Source organism: Papio anubis, chromosome 2 (genome assembly GCF_008728515.1).
Source record: "Papio anubis isolate 15944 chromosome 2, Panubis1.0, whole genome shotgun sequence".
NCBI lineage: Eukaryota > Metazoa > Chordata > Mammalia > Primates > Cercopithecidae > Papio > Papio anubis.
The window spans coordinates 137,506,604-137,527,004 of NC_044977.1; the positions used below are offsets into that span (position 1 = coordinate 137,506,604).

The window sequence follows — 20,401 nt, forward strand, 5'->3', positions numbered from 1 at the left end:
GTGTGTACTGCTTGTTTTCCTTGTTATGAAATGTAAAGAGCATTTAAATAACAATGCTGAAGGGATTTTTTTATTAGTAATTTTGAAATAGTAGCAATTTATTTGTTTAGGTCTTGTTTTGATTACTTTTCTCCACTAATTCTGGGTGCTACAAGTAGTAATGCTTATCTGGAATTCAGTAAAACTTCGATATTCTGGATATTCTGTTATGATACCATCTGGGTTAATGATGAAGAGAAAATAGACTTCTAACTAATGGATTTTGAGTTCAACTTAAAACTCTATTCTTTGGTATTCTGTGTTATTTTGTAGAACTGAGATGTGTGTACAGTTTGGTAGCAGTAAAGTGGTATTGAGTGAAGACTAGACTGCTGCTTTTTATTAAAGTAGATATGGATAAATAGGGTAGAACTGTAAAAGCTACAGGACCATTTTCTGGAATTAATAGTAAGTAATAGAGTCATTGTCCTATTTACAGTATATTAATTTTTTTAACATTTGAGTACAAATTTATGCTTATATTTTGTCTGCCGTGATAGGTAACTGTCCAATGATACATATACCTGGTTTTACCTTTCCGGTTGTGGAATATCTTTTGGAAGATATAATTGAAAAAATAAGGTAAGTAAACATTAGAAAATAAAAAACATTAAAAAGTACTAATATATCACTTTTCTTATGTCAAACTTTAGTCTCAGAAACCCACCATTGACTACTGCCTTGTAAAAAATTTGCTGGGAATTAGCTATACTTGGCTGCACATTAAAATTACCTGGAGCTTTTTAAACTCCAGATGCCTGATTTATACTCGCTACCTAAATTACATTACAATGTCTGAGGTAGTAGCCAGGCATCAGTGGTTTTTTTTTTGTTGTTGTTGTTGTTGTTGTTTTTTTTTGTGAGACAGAGTCTCTCTCTGTCACCCAGCCTATAGTGCAGTGTAGCCATCTCCACTCACGGCGACCTCCGCCTTCCAGGTTGAAGTGATTCTCCCACCTCAGCCTCCCAAGTAACTGGGATTACAGGCACACACCACTGTGCACAGCTAATTTTTGTATTTTTAGTAGAAACACAGTTTTACCATGTTGGCCAAGGCTGGTCTCAAACTCCTGACCTCACATGATCTGCCCGCCTCAGCATCCCAAAGTAGTGGGATTACAGGCATGAGCTACCATGCCTGGCTGGCATCAGTGTTTTTTGAAGATCCCTGGGCAGCAAAGTTTGGGAACCTTTGTCTTTAGTGTTTGAGCCGTTTTGATGGTTCTGTTACCTGATTTTTACTTTCCTTTGTTGGCTTCCATTGCCTAACATTTAAATATAATTTCCCCCAGGCTTCTCAATCATTTATGTTTTCACTGTGCAAACCTGTTTATATCCCTGACTGTAGTTGTATATTTTCACAGCTTTCAGTAGTATAGCTTCAGAACTGAAGCTTCTCCTGATCTTTGAACTGGCTTTCTACTCAGTAGTAGTCTAGTACCACAGATGCCTTGAACCTAACATTTCTCAAGCCTAAATCATTATCTTATATTCTCCCACCAAAAAAATAAAACAATGTTTTATACTTTATACTTTACTATATAATGGTTAATTATCCTCCACTCAGTTTTCTAACCTATAAATCAAAAGCTAGTGTGTATCGGGCAATTATATACCAGGTATGGCAACTGTTTTACACACTGAGTAACCAAGTTAATACAAGTCATTTTGTATTTGCCTTCAAACAGACACAAACCGTGGGAACTTTCTTCTTGAACATGCCTTTTCATTTTTATTTCTTTGCCAAGGTCCTTATTGTCTCTCCTGTGCTATATAATAGTTACTCTTTTGGTACTATATTCTTCACTCTTAGGATTGCTGCCATGTATTTTCCTAAAAACAATTTGTTCATGTGAGCTTTCTTCGGCAGGCTCCTTGCATATGTGATATCTCTTTAAGAAACTGTTAAGAGCCTTTTTTGGTTTGCCATGGCTATAATAGAGCACATCAGCTGGTATGCCTAAGTTACTGATTCCCTCAGCATTCTGACCACTGGCCTTTTGCTGCTAGCAGACTTCTCCAGGAGCTTGTGTAGAATTGTATTTGTATTCTTTGATGGGAAAAAGACTGAGAAGCACAGCCCCATAGGATCAGGTTCAAATTCCTTAGCTGGTCATTCCAAGGCCCTTTACAGTGTGTCCCCATCCTCTTTTCTAGCCTCATTTCCCAGTCACGTGTCCTATGGCCTGCTTGTGCTAAGTATACCATTCCATAATGGTATATTTAGCATGCCATGCCCTCTCATTCATGAATTTGCGCTGTTATGATTTCCTTCCTCTTAGACCTTTATATGTCATCTTCTCCATCCTTTCATTTGTAAGCTATTGATTATATAAGAAAAATCCCAGCTTCATTGCTTGTTAAGCCTTCCCTAATACCCCTCACAGACTTGAATTCTTTTTTTTTTTTTGGAGACAGTTTCACTCCATCGCCAGGCTGGAGTGCAGTGGCGTGATCTCCGCTCACTGCAACCTCCACCTCCCAGGTTCAAGCAATTCTGCCTCAGCCTCCTGAGTACCTGGGACTATAGGTGCACGCCACCATGCCCAGCTGATTTTTGCATTTTTAGTAGAGATGGGGTTTCACCATGTTTGCCAGGATGGTCTCGATCTCTTGACCTTGTGATCTGCCCCCCTCGGCCTCCCAAAGTGCTGGGATTACAGGTGTGAGCCACCACACCCGGCCGGCCTTTAATTCTTTCTCATCTGTATTCCTGCAACATTTGTATCATATCTCTTATAACACTTATGTTATTTGTTGTATAGTGTATCTCTTTGTATTTGCCTCTTGCACTAGATTTCAGACTTTTTGGGGTTCAGGATTTTGTCTTGTTTATTTTAGTAACTAGTACATAGCACAGTGCCTAACCTATGGTAAATCTGAATGAAAAAAAGGACAGCCAGGCATGGTGGCTCATGTCTGTAATCCCAATGCTTTGGTAGGCAGAGATGGGGCAGATCGCTTGAGCCCAGCAGTTCAAGACCAGTCTGGGCAATGTGGTGAAACCCCGTCTCTACAAAAAATACAAAAGTAAGCTGCATGAGGTGCCATACGCTTATAGACCCAGCTACTCAGGACGCTGAGGTGGGAGGATTTCTTGAGCCTGGGAGGCGGAGATTGCAGTGAGTAGAGATCACACCACTGCACTGCAGCCCAGGTGACAAAGGGAGGCCCTGTTTCAAAAAGGGATTGGGGACTAGATGTAGAAACACTTGGGATGAGATTTTTCAAGACTCTAAAGTTATCTTAAGAAAACCAGGAAGTGAGAGTGGAAGGTGAGAGCAAAGTTCCTACAACCATTTTTATATGAAGAAAAATCTGCTGAGTTTTGACCATTTATTTCACAAGTATTTACTCAATTATTTGCACTGTGCTAGGGTCTGAACATTAAGCAAGGGGAGACTTGGTATATCCTCTCAGAATTTATTTGTAGACAGGGAGACACATAAGCTGTTATATATGAAGTCTGAGGGAAGTGAAGAGTATATTAGAAATTAGATTTTATATGTTAGGTAGAGACTGGTCAAGTTAGGAAAGCAGTTGAAGTCGAAGTAGGAAAGAGGGAAATGTATATGTCAGAGAAGATAGAACATACTAAAAGCCTCAGAGAGACAGCATGTAATGGTCTTCCATGTCCTGATTTTATCATCAGTGGCCATAAATTTTCTGTATCCTCCCTCTTCATTTCCACTTTTTACCATGTGTCCCACATCCTATCATGGCACATTTAGCAATTGCTTGCCAGGAAAATAATAGGCAACTGCTTGGCAACAATGAAAACAAAGTTTTGAGGATCAATAATCTGAAGGCACCTGATGGAAACTTGCTTTCTGAAGCTCCCTGGATATTAGGGAATGCATATGGAATTGTAGCCAAGCAGTCTCTTGAAACGAAAAGATGGTATCTGTGCTTTTGTCATCTGCTGATCAACTCTTAAGAGGAGAGTTGAATGATGGTGTTCCTTGATTAGAGATTTTCATCAGAAGCTCCTGGCTGTCCCCTTCCCAGAAGAAGAGCTGCACAGCAGGGAGGTAGCAAAGAAAATACAATGACAGAACAAGAGCAGGGCAAGATGATATGGAGGGTTGTGACTGGAGGTGGGAGGATTGAAGGTTACCTCTGTTTTGCAATTTCTGGGAAGGGAGCCGACTGTGGGTCCATCCTGCTGACTAGAACCAATCTGTGTCTCAGTTTGCACTACCTCAAGTTGGTGCCTCTGTATGTATTGAAGACTTAGGGGAATTCTGGGTCACAGGTACTGAATAGGGAAGGGGATTAACATTTTCTGGGTGTCTGCTATACGTGAGGCTTTATCACTTTTTTTTTTCAACTTTATCACATTTTTAAAAATCTCATGCCAGTACTGTTATAAGCATATTAATCTCACAAATAATATAACTAAAGACCAGATATTTAATGCCCTATCTAAGGTCACGCAGCTAGTCAGTAGCTGAGCAAGAACATCAATTCTGACTTAGGAGTCCATGCTCTAACCCCTCCCCCATTCCATCTAGAGGCTGTCCTCTAGTTGAATGCAGAGATGCCTTGGGGTTAAAGTGTGGGTTCATTTTTATCTTTTCCCACCCCATGCCTCGCAGGACTGACAGTGATAGGTAGAATTATTGTCCAGATGTGCCCTCTGTGGTTTTAGCAGTCACTATAGGATGGTAGTGGAATCATAGTACAGCACTCGATTGACATATGAGAGACTTGAATGCTGATTCTGGATCTGCCATTAGCTACAACTGTGTGACTGAGCAGAATTAAATAATTCTCTAGCATGGGTCTATAGATCTGGATATACTATCTGAATCTCCTGTAGGCACTAATTAAAATTCTTAGATTAATAGACCCAAGGCATACCTACCAAATCCAAATCATCAGGGATGGGATTTAGGAGTCTGTATTTTACAAACTCTCTGAGGGATTCAATTCTTATGTGCAGTCAGGTTTGGACTTACATTAATGTTAACTATTGTTCTAAAGCAAACTTAAAATTTAAGGTAAAAGTTACTTTAGTGTTTTTTAAAAATTTTAAGTACTAAAAATGGTCTATAGGTTTCTGTACTTCAATAGAGAAGAATGATTTTTATCTAAAATATCAGGTTTTATAAGTTAATGAACACAAACTGATATTTTAGCTAGTATTCACTCGAAAGCATAATGAAAATATTCTTTAGAATTCTTTTTGAAAATCCTAAATATAAAATATCACAGATTTTAGCTAAAACTAGAGTTTCAAAAAAGTGAAGATATTCAAGAATGTTTTTATTTTAGGTATGTTCCAGAACAAAAAGAACACAGATCCCAGTTTAAGAGGGGTTTCATGCAAGGGCATGTAAACAGACAAGAAAAAGAAGAAAAAGAAGCAATATATAAAGAACGTTGGCCAGATTATGTAAGGGAACTGCGAAGAAGGTGAGTTTATTTTGTTTGAAGGTGAGAAATCAGTGGCTCAATAACTAAAACAGAAAGCCAGGGGCTGGGAGCATCTTCTGGAATCTGTACATACTTAAAGGAGAGGACTGTGAATCTCTTACTCCAGCTAAATATTGTGCTGATTTGACTTTTAAGCATTATTAGCCCAGTAATTCTCTCCGATGTGTAGATTATGTTCCTCCATTTGCAGATTGAGTTAATTTTAAACTTTTGTAGCAAGTTACTAGAAAACTTAAGTATTTCGTAACTTTGTGTTTAACTTTGATAGGTATTCTGCAAGTACTGTAGATGTTATAGAAATGATGGATGATGATAAAGTTGATCTCAATTTGATTGTTGCCCTTATCCGATACATTGTTTTGGAAGAAGAGGTTAGTTTTGTTTATTTTTCTTTCTTCAGTTAACATAATTTTAATTTTATTAATGTATCAAGGCCATGAAAAATACAATTTTCTTAAATGTTTATAAAATGGCTTGGAAGAAATTACTTTTGATACTAGAAATCATCTCATAGTAGCAGAAGATTTAGGCATTTGACCTGTTTGAAGAAAAGACTAAACAAATATCTGGATTATAAATCTCATTTTTTAATAGTGAGCTTAGCCGGGTGCAGTGGCTCACGCCTGTAATCCCAGCACTCTGGGAGGCCAAAGCAGGTGGATCACTAGAGGCCAGGAGTTTGAGACCAGCCTGGCCAACATGGCAAAACCCTGTCTCTACTAAAAATACAAAAATTAGCTGAGCGTGGTGGCGCAGGCCTATAATCCCAGCTACTTGGGAGGCTGAGCATGAGAATCGCTTGAACCCAGGAGGCAGATGTTGCAGTGATCCGAGGTCATGCCGTTGTACTCCAGCCTGGGTGACAGAGCAAGACTCTGGCTCAAAACCAATAATTTAAAAAAAAAAAAAAAAAGTGGGCTTATAGACTTTTAATTATCTATAATTTATTATCTTTTAATTAACGAAAATTATCCTGATCTAGTGTAATTTTAATGGAAACTTAAGTGTGCACACAATTTTACTGTTACTGCATTTTGTTGATACGATCCATTGTAATGGTTATTTCCCCTTCATATAGGATGGTGCGATACTGGTCTTTCTACCAGGCTGGGACAATATCAGCACTTTACATGATCTCTTGATGTCACAAGTAATGTTTAAATCAGGTATTATGTAAATGTATTTTACTATAATTCAAAGAGTGGTATTTGAATTATATGTGGGATGTGTATATTTTTATTTTATTTGAAGAAGTGTTGCTTCTACTAGGTCACAGATGAAGGGAAAGCTTTTTATTTAGTATTTTGAAGAGAATATTTTCTTTCTTTTTCACAATTTGCCTAATAAAATTGGCTCTTAAAGCATAGGTATGTGGGGTTTTTCATTTTTTCACTCACTGCTGCAAAAAAGAAATCCCTTAGCCCAGTGTTTCTGAATTCTGACTATGCAACAGAGTCACCCATGGAGCTTCTTTAAGGTTCAGATACGTAGACCCCATCATCACCCCAAATCTAAGAATGTGACCTGAACATCTGAAGTTTTTAAAATTCCTCAAGTGATTTTGATCCTGTATGAGCAGCATATTTTGAAACATATAAACTTCAGAGGAATGAATGAGAACATTTTTTTCCTATAAAATTGAGTATTTTCAGCAATCATTAACTTCAAATATAAAAACTACAAAGCAAATTCTATTTAATTTTTACGGTTCTGAATATAACTTTTTTATTTTGAGATGAAGTCTCACTGTGTTGGCAGTCTGGAGTGTGTTGGTGCCATCTCGGCTCACTGCAACCTCTGCCTCCTGGGTTCAAGCAGTTCTCCTGCCTCAGCCTCCGGGGTAGCTGGGATTACAGGCATGTGCCACCATGCCAGCCGACTTTTTGCATTTTTAGTAGAGATGGGGTTTCACTATGTTGGCCAGGCTGGTCTCGAACTCCAGACCTGAAGTGATCCTCCCACCTCAGCCTTCCAGAGTGCTGGGATTACAGGCTTGAGCCACCACACGTGGCCTCCAAATATAATTTCTAACCTCACTCTGTTGAAGTGCTTTTGACAAAATTTATCTATTTATTTATTTATTTTTGAGGCAGTCTAACTCTGTTGCCCAGGCTGGAGTGCAGTGGTGCGATCTCGACTCACTGCAATCTCTGCCTTCCAGGTTCATGCGATTCTCCTGCCTCAGCCTCCTGAGTAGCTGGGACTACAGGCATCCACCACCACGCCCGGCTAATTTTTTTGTATTTTTAGTAGAGACGGGGTTTCACCGTGCTAGCCAGGATGGTCTCGAACTCCTGACCTCGTGATCTGCTCGCCTCAGCCTCCCAAAGTGCTGGGATTACAGGCATGAGCCACCACGCCCAGCCAGACAAAATTTACAGGCACCAGAAAATATTTTGATCTAATTGTATTGACTAAAATAATAAATGCGTATTTTTATTATTTGTTAAATCCCGTTGTCATGCTCTGAAAGCATTCTCTGTAATTAAAATTATTTACTATCTAGCTGGTGAAGTATTTTGATCTAATTGACTTCTCTATAAAGAAACACTGTTTTCTGTTTTCTTTTTGTGTGACAACTTTTCTCTGTAGAAAAGTTTGTCATGATTAGACAGCTGAATTTTTTTTTTTCAAACAACTAAAATTTTTTATTGGCTAAATCTTCTAACTCTGGCCTTTCCTTCCCCCATTATAAACATTATTGCATAGTATACTTATAATCTTTAAAAATATATGCATATATTTACCAATAAAGATAAGATATATACCAAAATATTATCATTTAGTGTATGTGGTGGGGAGTGGGAAAAGGGTGTGATATTATAGATTATTATAATTGACTTCATTAACTTTCTAGTTTGAATTCATTATTCTAAAGGAAAGAGTTACTGATGTATATACTTCCACTACCAGCTCAATTCCTTTTAAAGGAAATCTTTCCAGAACTTGAGTGTTTTTTCTCAAATTATGTTGAAAAAAGCTTAGCCTTGATAATCAGTTGTATAGTCAGTCACTGTCATGGGGAAAAAATTGGCCTAACTCTGTGCCGAGAAGTTAAGTTTTGAAACTCAGTTTATTAAATGCTTATCAATTTCTTGTTTCTTTTCATAAGAGTGTAGATTTTGTTCTCATTAACTCTATTAGTTGTATGGTATCAGCAATATAAATTTTTTTTCCCCGATTATGTAGTCTTCAACAAAATTGTTTTTACTTTTATTATGCCTAGCTTTTTTTTTTTTTTTTTTTTTTGAGATGGAGTCTCGCTCTGCCACCCAGGCTGGAGTGCAGTGGCCGGATCTCAGCTCACTGCAAGCTCCGCCTCCCGGGTTCACGCCATTCTCCTGCCTCAGCCTCCCGAGTAGCTGGGACTACAGGCGCCCGCCACCTCGCCCGGCTAGTTTTTTTTTGTATTTTTTAGTAGAGACAGGGTTTCACCGTGTCAGCCAGGATGGTCTCGATCTCCTGACCTCGTGATCCGCCCGTCTCGGCCTCCCAAAGTGCTGGGATTACAGGCTTGAGCCACCGCACCCGGCCTATTATGCCTAGCTTTTTGAACTTTTTGTAAAGAAGCATTTTAAACATACAAAAAACTAGAGAATCTTTTTTTTTTTTTGAGATGGAGTCTCTGTCTGTCAGACTGGAGTGCAGTGGTGCGATCTCAGCTCACTGCAATCTCTGCCTCCCAGGTTCAAGCAGTTCCCTGTTTCAGCCTTCCGAGTAGCTGGGATTATAGGTGCCCACCACCATGCCTGGGTAATTTTTGTATTTTTAGTAGAGACAGGGTTTCACCATCTTAGCCAGGCTGGTCTTGAACTCCTGACCTTGTGATCCATCTGCCTTGGCCTCTGAAAGTGCTGGGATTACATGTGTGAGCTACTGCACACAGTCAAAACTAGAGAATTTTAATGAATACCATATATATATCCACGACTTCAGTGCCAACAATTATTTTTTCAGTCCTAGTTTTTTCCTAAAGTCAATTGCAGCTGTCACATTTTATTTCTAAATGTATAAGCAAGAGTCTCTAAAGGCAATTTTCTATATAACCATCATGTCTTTATCATACCTAATCCTTAATACCATCTAATAATCCAGTCTGTAATCAGATTTTCCCATTTTTTTGAAGTGTCTTTCACAGCTAGTCTGTTCAAACTATAGAAAATGTCAAACTAAATACATCTTTTGATCTGGCTCTAGAACATTGCTCCCCTCCACTCCCTCCTTTTTACCTCATGGTAATAAAGTCATGGAAAAGACCAGGCCAGTTGTTCTCTAGTAAGTCCAACTGTCTGAATTTTTCTGACTCTTTATGCTATCATTTCATTTGATTCTCTCTTACCTGTATTTCCTGTAACTTGGAAGTTATATCTGAAGGCTTGATTCAATTCAAGTATTTTTGGCTCGAACCTTATAGTTGAAATATTTCATACTGTCACGGAGACAAGTAATTCAGAGCATTCTTTTAGCGACGTCAGTTACTTGACAGCTGTTTACTACTTTTTATTTTTTAGGATTCATAAAATCTTTTCACAGAATCCATGGGGATCATCATATCTCCTTTAGATAACAACAGTTCTTTTCCGGGGAAATATAGCTGACTTGAATCATTTGGGCATTTAAGTCAGATTGTATTTTTGTAAGCATACTTAAATGTGAAATTAACCCTTGTTTTCTTAATACTCTCCCTTTCACCCATCACTGTATTTTATCAGGCTTTCTGTGTTCACTAATAATCGTGAATGGGCTTGAGCTGTTTTATTTGGAAACTTAAAAAGTAGGAATTTCTTATATTTTTAACAAAATGTGTTTATTTTTTATTTTTTTCTTTTTTTAAAAATATGGAACGCTTCACGAATTTGCGTGTCATCCTTGCGCAGGGGCCATACTAATCTCCGTATAGTTCCAATTTTAGTATATGTGCTGCCGAAGCGAGCACCAAAATAGGTTTAAAATGTGGGTCACTCTTGGAATGTATTATTTTTAACAAGGACTATTTCATTATTTTCTAAGTAGGACATGGGTATTTAATAAGTAATTTGCTCTAAAAATTTAGATATTATTGTTATGATTAGAATAGTGAGGATTGCCAGGCGCCGGGCTCATGCCTGTAATCTGTAATCCCAGTACTTTGGAAGGCTGAGGCGGGTGGATTGCTTGAGCTCAGGAGTTCAAGACCAGCCTAGGCAACATGGCAAATCCCCATCTCTACAAAAAATACAAAAATTAGCCGGACATGGTGGTGCATGCCTGTGGTCTCAGCTACTTGGGAGGCTAAGGTGGGAGGATCACTTGAGCCCAGGAGGCAGAGGTTGCAGTGAGCAGAGATCATACCACTGCACTCTCCTGGGCAACAGAATGAGACCCTGTCTCAACAACAAAAAAATAGGAGCACTCAAAGTGTACAAACATATTCATGTTAAACAGAATTTTCGGCTATTCAACTTTTATTGGTGTAATTTGAAAAAGTTACTCCCAACTTTTGAGCATTCTTTAAGAATTTGGGGAAAATACTTATCGATATGAAATAACAGAACAAAGTATTAGCTTGAACTTGGAGCACTCAGAAAACAAGACTATAAAGAAATTAAGTTGGTTTGTTTGTATGTAGAAATATAAATTAAGAATTGTGTGGTTCTCTTAAACACATGGGCAATTTGTCAATAACTCAGATGGTTTAGCTCTTTTCATTAAACAATGTTCAATGTCTTATCAAAAAAAAGAATTATGTGGCTTAGCATCTGAATTCATTGTCTCATGTGTTTGATGGAGCTTTTCTGCAACTCTTTATCTTAAAATTTAATTCTCTTTAATTTTCAGATAAATTTTTAATTATACCTTTACATTCATTGATGCCTACAGTTAACCAGACACAGGTATGTTAAATGGATACATTTGTTAAATGTATTTCAAACTGAGGCAAGCTTTAAGGACTGCTTGTTACATGTTTTCCTTTATTTTTTTTAAGGAGCATTTTCAAATAGTAATTCATGTAAAAAACACTTATTTGAGAACCTTTGCAAATGAGTCTTCAGGGAATGATTGCTCAGAAACTTGAATATTAGAGGATAACCCACAAATTAGATTAGTTGTGTCTACATTAGGGAAAAGTTTAAAGAATTGGTTTCACCAGTGACTTGGTTGGGTTTCCTGAATAAGAGAAAAAGGTATGTCAGTACTACCAACAGTAACCAAACCTGGAAATTAATGATCTATGACGTACTACAGTTTGATAATGATTTGAGATTTAATTTCACAAAATTAGTATATTCACAGGTATAAAATTTCTTGTTTTAATAATGTATTATGAATGTTTTGACTCCATCAGATACAGGCACTTTCCTAATTAGAGTGAACACTACATTCTCAGAGGCAAGATAATGTTATGATCTATAGTATTTGCAGGCTCTTGCAAAATGAAATTGATTAGAAAACCTGCTCCTCTCCCCGTTTCTAGTTTCTCCTTTTCTCTTTTTGTAAGAAAATATCACCATATTTTTCTCTGAGACCCTTTTAATATTTTTGTTGCTGTACCTTAGTCACGAATTACAGAGTACATACCTGAGAAAAGAGAAGGGGCAAGAAAGAAAACTCTTGATGTTAAAGACTGAAAGAGTATCCAGCATGAAAGTATTCATCTTCCACATCATAACCTAGTAAATTATGTATTCCTTTGCTGGAGAGTATGTGTATAGCCTGGGAAGCATTTTCTCTATTGATTACCAGTTTTATAAATGAAAGGATAAGTTAATGCTTTTTTTTGTTTGTTTGCATTATTGCCAGTGGTACTTGATTACCTATCTTCTTTCTACTTTAGTGACTTTGTCAGGGTTGTGGGCAGTATTTGTAGAATTCCCCATTTGAAGAGGATTTTTTTTTCACTCCAGTCTGATCTCAAGCTAGTAGACAGTGGTTGGTACAGCTGCACAGTTGACATTTATTCTGCTGGGTTGGGCATCTGCCTGATTGTTTATTGTTCTTACCCATGGAGATTTGACTTCATTATTCTTGTCCTTAACATAAATATCCCTCCCTCTACTTTATAACCTCCAGCTTTTGTTAAAAAACTGCTGTATATTTAAATAATGATACCTCATTGGAAATCTTGTTTGTGATAAGATTGTGACATCTGTGGGAGATTTAGTTTGGTTTACCAAAAGATAATTTTGTAATATTGAAAATGATCTATACTTTATAAATACGTCAATAAATATTAGATGTATATGTCAGTGACTGAACATAGAATGCTAAAAATGAACAGTATCTGAAGAAATTCCTCTAATTACAAAAATAATGTATTAGAAATTAGTGTTCTTTTGTGATTCTGATGTATTTATTTTTACAGGTGTTTAAAAGAACCCCTCCTGGTGTTCGGAAAATAGTAATTGCTACCAACATTGCGGAGACTAGGTAAAAGTTGTTTTAAATATCAAATACTGATTAAACACCATAAAGTATTTACATACGTTAATCTTTTTTCTCTACCACATGCCTTGTAATTTATTAAAAATAAAACCTTTTTTATGGCAGTGAGCATAGTTTTATTTTTTGTGGGCTTTTTCGAGACAAGGTCTCATTTTGTCACCCATGCTGGAGTGCAGTGGTACGATCATGACTCACTGCAGCCTTGACCTCCTCAGCTCAAGTGATCTTTCCACCTCAGCCTCCCAAGTAGCTTGTACTACAGGCATGTGCCACCACACCTGTCTGATTTTTAACATTTTTTGTAGAGATAGAGTCTCACTGTGTTGCCCAGGCTGATCTCTAACTCCTGGGCTCAAAACGATCCTATTGCCTCAGCCTCCCAAAGTGCTGGGATAACAGGCCTAAGCCACCATGCATGGCCAATTTTGTGGGGTTTTTTTTAACCTATAATAATGCTTTAGCTCAGAAATAGCATTTTAGGTGTTAGGTTTTGTTTTGTTTACCTAAAGAAGCACGGGAGCTGAGGTAAATTTTGTCCTTTCACCTGTTTCTGGTTGGGGGTAGTATTTGGTAATTAGTTAATATCCAGCCTTTAAATTTTCTTGTATTCTCTTGGGGTACTAAGACATAGTTTAGTCACTGAAACAGATTCTTTTATGAAAGCTGATATTAAACCATGCTGTTGGGGTTCCCATGTAGCTAGGTGTGAGGCAACCTGTGATATTTGGCTGTAGGCAAGTAAGAATTTAGTATATGGTCTGAAGAACTAATACTGTGCTGTCACTTACAGTGCCTGACACTGCCTACTATTAGGTACTCGATCCCTATAATATTGGTAAATGTGGGTGTGAAGAGTAGTGAACATCCTGAATGGCTAAAATCATTTGATCCAATAAAAAAAAAAAAATGCTCTGAAATCCCTGTCTATAGGTCTTTTATAGGTTAATAGTGCTTTTGATGTGTGTGTGTATGTGTTTTTTTTTTTTTTTTAACATTTTATATATCTGTTTTCCAAACAGCATTACCATAGATGATGTCGTTTATGTGATAGATGGAGGAAAAATAAAAGAGACACATTTTGATACTCAGAACAATATCAGTACAATGTCCGCTGAGTGGGTTAGTAAAGCTAATGCCAAACAGAGAAAAGGTCGAGCTGGAAGGTAAGATGGGAACTCTGTCCAAAGCTTTTAGAACACACAAAAATTTTGTGTAACAAAATGTGATGCTGGCATTTAAATATATTTATTAGAAGAGTTACCTTTCTTATTATTTTGAGCTTACTGCAAAACATTTTTAAATAGAAAGTTATTTTAATCATAGTTTGGAAAAGTATCTGCCAAGTTTTCTATTTTATGAATCCTTTGCCTTAAACTTCTGAGTTTGATTAATAAGTTATGTTATTTATAATAGTTGGTTTTCATTTCTTTTTTTAAAGCATATAATATGTGTAATAATAATAGCAACTAATACTTTTTGAGTGTCAGATCATCTCCTAAACACTTGATTCATATTAACTTTCTTAATCCTCACTACAGTACTATGAGGTAGGTTATTATATCCATTTTATGGATAAGGAAATTAAGGTACAAGGAAGTTAAATGACTTGTCCAAAGTGCCATAACTTTCTAAATTACAGACGCAGGATTTGAATCCAGGCATTCTGACTCCACAGTCTAGGCTCCTAATCACTGGATTTTATAGCAGTACTGATTTTTCACCAGTGCTTTTCAATGAAAGCACAAGGAAAGTACTTTTCCTCATAATGGTACAATAACTTAAGAAGTAAAAATATCTCTGTCTTAATGGTAGGAAAAATGATTTGTCTTGAACTTTTACAAAAAATTGGACTTTAATGCATGTGTCACAGTATTTCTACACTTATATGAGTGATAGAATTATATCTGGACTTTCAGAAGAGGGTTTTTCTTTTACCTTTTATAGATAGAATAAGAGATTTCCATTAATCTTTCGATACAGACTTAAGAAAAGGAGAGTTGAAAGAAAACTTTACAGACCATCTGTCAACCCCCTTGTTTTAAGTTTGTACAATATCTATAAAGCTCTGACTTACTTGCTGTAATCTTTGCACATTATCCCAGTATAACTTGATTTCGAGACAGTTTATTAGAGAGTTGATGCTGTTGAACCAAAATCGTGGGTTAGTCAAAGAAGTATACCCTCCTGATAATCAGTTATCAGAGAATAACTTGATAAGGGACCCAGAAAGACTGAGGTTTTCCCATGTAAGACCCATCACCACTAAATACTGATTCAAAAAGTATTCACCATAGTGAACAGGTTTTGGCACACCTTTATATATGAATAGTAAACATACTAAGCCTTAGATTTGTTCCATGAAACAATACTAGAACTAAACTTAATAGAGTATTGCATTTTAACTAATCCTGAAATTGGTGTTTTAATTTAAAAGGAAAATAGTCGTTTGTAGAGTCTATAGATTAAAATTCTTTTAGCAAAACCTTATTTTGGAGATCAGAAAAAGCTATATACTATGTGGCTCTCAATGGAGGTACTCTTATTTTAGTTTCTACTGGAGAGATATTCAGGTATATTATATAATAGACAATGGATCTATGTAGACTCATGGCAGAAATAGCTAAGATTTTTAGAATTCATTTTTGTTCCTACAGCAGCAAGAGCCTATAGAAATATTTATTCTGCTTGAGAATACTTGAATATGGTCACCACTTCACATCTAGTCTTTTTTTTTTTTTTTTTTTTTTTTGAGACAGAGTCTCGTTCTGTCACCAGGCTGGAGTACAGTGGCATGATCTCGGCTCACTGCAACCTCCGCCTCCTGGGTTCAAGTGATCCTCCTGCCTCAGCCTCCCAAGTAGCTGGGACTACAGGAGCATACCACCACACCCAGCTAATTTTTTGTATTTTTTTTTTAGTAGAGATGGGGTTTCACCATGTTGGCCAGGCTGATCTTGAACTCCTGACCTTATGTGATACACCCACCTTGGCCTCCCAGAGTGCTGGGATTACAGGTATGAGCCATCATGCCCAGTCTACATCTAGTCTTATCATTGTCCAAAAAATGGTATCATTTAAGGTTCTAGTTACAAATATAAAACAAAAACTTTTAATATCCCTCTGAGAACTCACTAAATAGAATATACAGTACTTAAAATATTTTTCAGTAATATAGACAGGTTAGCATAATGCCAGGATTCATTACATAATATAATTGATCACAAGGCATACTTGAGGTTACTATTCTTAGCCTTAACCTGAGTAGACTGCTGTTACTGAGCACAGTAATCTGGAATCTGTCAGAAATAGGGAAGCAAATTATTGGCGTAGGGAGGAATTATTGTGTATCTTTCTTAAAACTGTGACAAGGGTAGAGGGTGTAGGGTTTTTCTAAACAGAAGAAATACATGATTCATAAAAAGGGAAAAATAATTATGTACATTAGCTATTATGTGGCTTATAAGAAATAGATATTGGCTACTTCCCTGCCTACTGTTTTCTCTGGAGTTCTAAAAAGTCATTGATGACTGTCCCTCTTTGTTTTGTTTTGTTTTTAAGAGTTCAACCTGGTCATTGTTATCATCTGTATAATGGTCTTAGAGCAAGTCTTCTAGATGACTATCAACTGCCAGAAATTTTGAGAACTCCTTTGGAAGAACTTTGTTTACAAATAAAGGTAAATTAGGTGGGAGAATGAAGAAACTAAATGGAAGTGATCTCATTTTCAGCATCTTTTATAGAACAAAGTACTGTATTAATCTCCAAGAAAGAATTATTAACTCAGTTTATTTTGTGTGTGTGTTAGTGAATTGTGTATTTAAACTTCCTTCAAATGTATATTAAGCAATTTTAAATTACATGCTGCTCTAGAGGAGGCAGACTGCCTGTGTTTGAATCCTGCTTCCACCCCGGAAAAGCTAGTTCTGTTGTATTGGGCAGGTTGTTTAAATTAACCTCCTAAAATTCTTAGAACAGTGCCTGGCAAATAGTAAGTGCTCAGTGAACATTCTACTGTTATTACATGTTAACATGTTATCCTTCATTATAAACTACTTATTTTTTCAGTGTCTTGTGTCTTTTGATATAGTTAGCCTTATTTTGAAGATAGTGGATAATCAACTTGTTCATTAAGATTTTAGCCAGCTACTTTTCCTATTAATAGAGTTGATGGTAGAAAGTAGTAATATATATATGGGCCTTTAAACATGTTTTTATAGAAATACAAATATAATTTTAATTCATTTTGGTAAAATAACTTGAAAATCATGTATAAATTTGATGCTTTGAGTCATCAGCCCAGGTAGGGCTAAGTTGTAATGCTAGTATATTAATACTATATGTGTTTAATTATATTTGTCTTCCCCACCCCCAGATTTTAAGGCTAGGTGGAATTGCTTATTTTCTGAGTAGGTTAATGGATCCACCATCAAATGAGGCAGTGTTACTCTCCATAAGACACCTGATGGAGCTGGTAAATTTGTTTACTTGTTTTTTTAATTCTAACTTACAATACTAGAGCATGTAAGCCAATTAATTATAATGTTTACTCTCATTACTGCAAGGAAGACCAGTGATGTCCAATGCCAAATTTGATTTGCTATTTGACTATCAATTTAGAACTATCAGGTTATGAGATAGGCATTAGAAAGTTATAAAGTGATATCTTCGTAATAATTCTTGAAAGACTAGGATCTTTCTGCACTTTTTTTTCTCATTGTAGGCCTGATTTAAGATTACATAAAATTTGAAATTTTAAATTTACTGGTCTTTAATTACTGGCGAGTAAAACAAATGTGCAGCTAAATGATTCATCACAAAGGAAGGACTATGTAGTAATTACTTACGTCAAGAAGAACATTCTCAGTATGCTGAAAGCCCCCTTCCTTCTCTTTCCCAATCACTCCACTGTCCCTTTGTCCCAATCATGATAGATATTGTCTATCATGACTTTAACTATAATGGCTTGCTTTTTTTTTTTTTTTTTTTTTTTTTTTTGATGGTTTTACCATACAGGTATGCATCTTCATAAAGAGTTCAGTTTTGCCTATTTTGTGAACTTTACCCATACAGAATGTGTGTGGGTTTTTTTGTTCTTTGAGGGAGCAGAGCTCTGGATTATTTCACTTAATATTATGAGATCCAAATGTATTGTTGCTTTTAGCTGTGGTTTTCTTGTGTTTTTTTTTTTTTTTTGTCTTTTTCCTTTTTTTTTTTTTTTTTTTGAGACAGACTCTCACTTTGTCACCCAAGCTGGAGTGCACTGGTGTGATCTCAGATCACTGCAACCTCCACCTCCTGGGTTATAAGGTACATGTATGATCAAGTTCGGTAGATAACGCCCAACAGTTTTCCATAGCTGCAAACCACTTAAACTCCTACCAGTGATGGGTGAGGATTCCTGTTGCTTTGTAGCTTCCTTGGTATTAATCGGCCTTTTATTCTAAAGGTATGTAGTGGTTTTAATTTGCATTTCTATGACTATCATTGAATTTTTCAGCAGCTTTTATGTTTATTATCCATTTGTGTAGTCTCTTTGATAAATTGCTAGTGTCTGTTTTTCTGTTGGATTGTAGATCATCATAACAGTTCTTGTGTACTCTTCATCTGCACCTTTTATTGGTTGTATATTGCATTATTGCATATCTGTTTTCAACTTACCTGTTTTTAATACCTTGATAAACAAATTCCCTTTTTTTTTTTTTTTTTTGAGAGAGTCTCACTCTGTCACGCAGGCTGGAGTGCAGTGGCGTGATCTTGGCTCACTGCAACCTGCAACCTCTGCCTCCAAGGTTCAAGCAATTCTCCTGCCTCAGCCTCCTGCTGGTATTACCGGCACGTGCCACCACGCCTGGCTAATTTTTGTATTTTTAGTAGAGATGGGGTTTCACCATGTTGGCCAGGCTGGTGTGGAACTCCTGTATGATCCGCACACCTTGGCCTCCCAAAGTGCTGGGATTACAGGCATGAGCCGCCACTCCCAGCCTAAATTCCTAATTTTAATGCTGTCAAATATATCATTCTCAAAGGTTATTGCTTTTTAGCCTTTAATAAGTCTTTTCCTGAGGTCATAAAGATACATTTAAAAAATTTTTATTGTTTTTGTTTATAATGCATCTGCAGTTGATATGTGTTGGGATTGAGGTAGAAATAAAAGTTTTTACATATGTAGAGCATTGACTGAGCACCATTTATAGAAAAGTTCATCTCTTTTTGTCCTTGTTCTGCGGTCTTTGATAGGTCAAGGTCTGTGGATTTGTTTGTCAGTTTCTAGGCTTATTTCTCATCTGTTGGCCTGTATTTCTCTCCTGAGCTGGTATCACATTGCCTTAATTACTCTAGCTTTATGATAAGTCTTGCTTTCTAGTAGAACAGATCACTCCCTTTCATTCTTCTTCAAGAATGTCTTGATTCCAGAGACTGAGGTGGGAGGATTGCTTGAGCCCAGGAGTTTGAGGGATTGCAGTGAGCTGTGCTTGTGCCACTGCACTCCAAACCAGATGACAGAAAAAGACCTATCTCTAAAAAAATAATAATAATAATAATAATAGTGAATTGTTTTAAAACAGGCGAGTGTCTTGGCCCTTCTTGGTGCTTTGTTTTTCCAGATACATTTGAGAATCTTGGGAGTTTGATTTTGATTGAATTCTGTCTGTAAATCATTTTGGGGAGAACTGGTATCTTTACAGTATTGAGTTTTAGCAAAAAGATCATCATCTACTACTCTGTTTATTTGGGTATTCAGTCTCAGTGTTTTAGAGTTTTCTTTGGGGTTTTATGTGTCTTTATTTAGATTTTTAAAAATTTAGATTTTAAATATTTAAAAGCAGAATCCAAAATACCACTAACCTAGAAGATAAGTGGTATTTCATCATCTTTTGAGTGTGATAGTTTACAGAAATAAAGTTGCTTGAATGATTGACTTTGTATTCATTAATGCTGTAAAGTCCCCTAATTCAAATCACTTTATGTAGATTTTTTCTGCATATATAATCACATCTCTAAATAATTACAATTTTGTTTATTCTTGTTCAAGTTTCTGGGACCCTTAATACAGTGTTGAGCAGAAGTGATGTGGTAGTGTAAAGGAACAGCCATCAGCAAGTCATTGAGAGTATAATGTTTGTTGATTTTTTTGTTTTGTTTTGTTTTGTTTTGTTTGGTGTGTGGAAGCTCTTACTACGTTAAGTTTACTAAGACATTTTTATCCTGTATGAATAATCAGTTTTATCAAGTATCTTCTGCTTCTGATGAGATTATGGTATGACTTCTTTAGTTGGTTCATGTATTCAGATACACTGATATTTCAAATATTAAACAAATTTTTATTCTTAGAGTAAACCTAACTTGCCAGCATTCCATTTGCCATTATTTTGTTTTGTGATTTTCGTATGTGAGTTTATTCACTTTTCTTCAGATGTCCTTGTAAAATTTAGATATCAAGCTATTCTAGGTTCAGAAAACAGGTTGAGGGTTTTTCATTTTTTTTTTCTTTCATTTGAAA

At 36.4% G+C, this 20,401-nt stretch overlaps 1 protein-coding gene and 1 non-coding gene across 3 annotated transcripts in view; one reads left to right on the forward strand and one right to left on the reverse strand.

Annotated features, from left to right (window-relative positions):
• DHX36 (DEAH-box helicase 36) overlaps nt 1-20,401 on the forward strand; it is a 51,571-nt gene that overhangs the window by 20,676 nt on the left and 10,494 nt on the right. For both annotated transcript variants that reach the window (XM_003894932.4, XM_021934734.2), the window contains exons 9-17: nt 540-621; nt 5,317-5,457; nt 5,747-5,849; nt 6,557-6,644; nt 11,296-11,351; nt 12,821-12,885; nt 13,920-14,063; nt 16,459-16,576; nt 17,273-17,371. In XM_003894932.4, the coding sequence (XP_003894981.1) occupies nt 540-621; nt 5,317-5,457; nt 5,747-5,849; nt 6,557-6,644; nt 11,296-11,351; nt 12,821-12,885; nt 13,920-14,063; nt 16,459-16,576; nt 17,273-17,371 (896 nt within the window). The remainder of the gene's footprint in view (nt 1-539; nt 622-5,316; nt 5,458-5,746; nt 5,850-6,556; nt 6,645-11,295; nt 11,352-12,820; nt 12,886-13,919; nt 14,064-16,458; nt 16,577-17,272; nt 17,372-20,401) is intronic.
• On the reverse strand, nt 10,311-10,414 carry LOC116273898. The gene has a single exon (XR_004182402.1). It is a non-coding gene; the product is annotated as a U6 spliceosomal RNA (small nuclear RNA).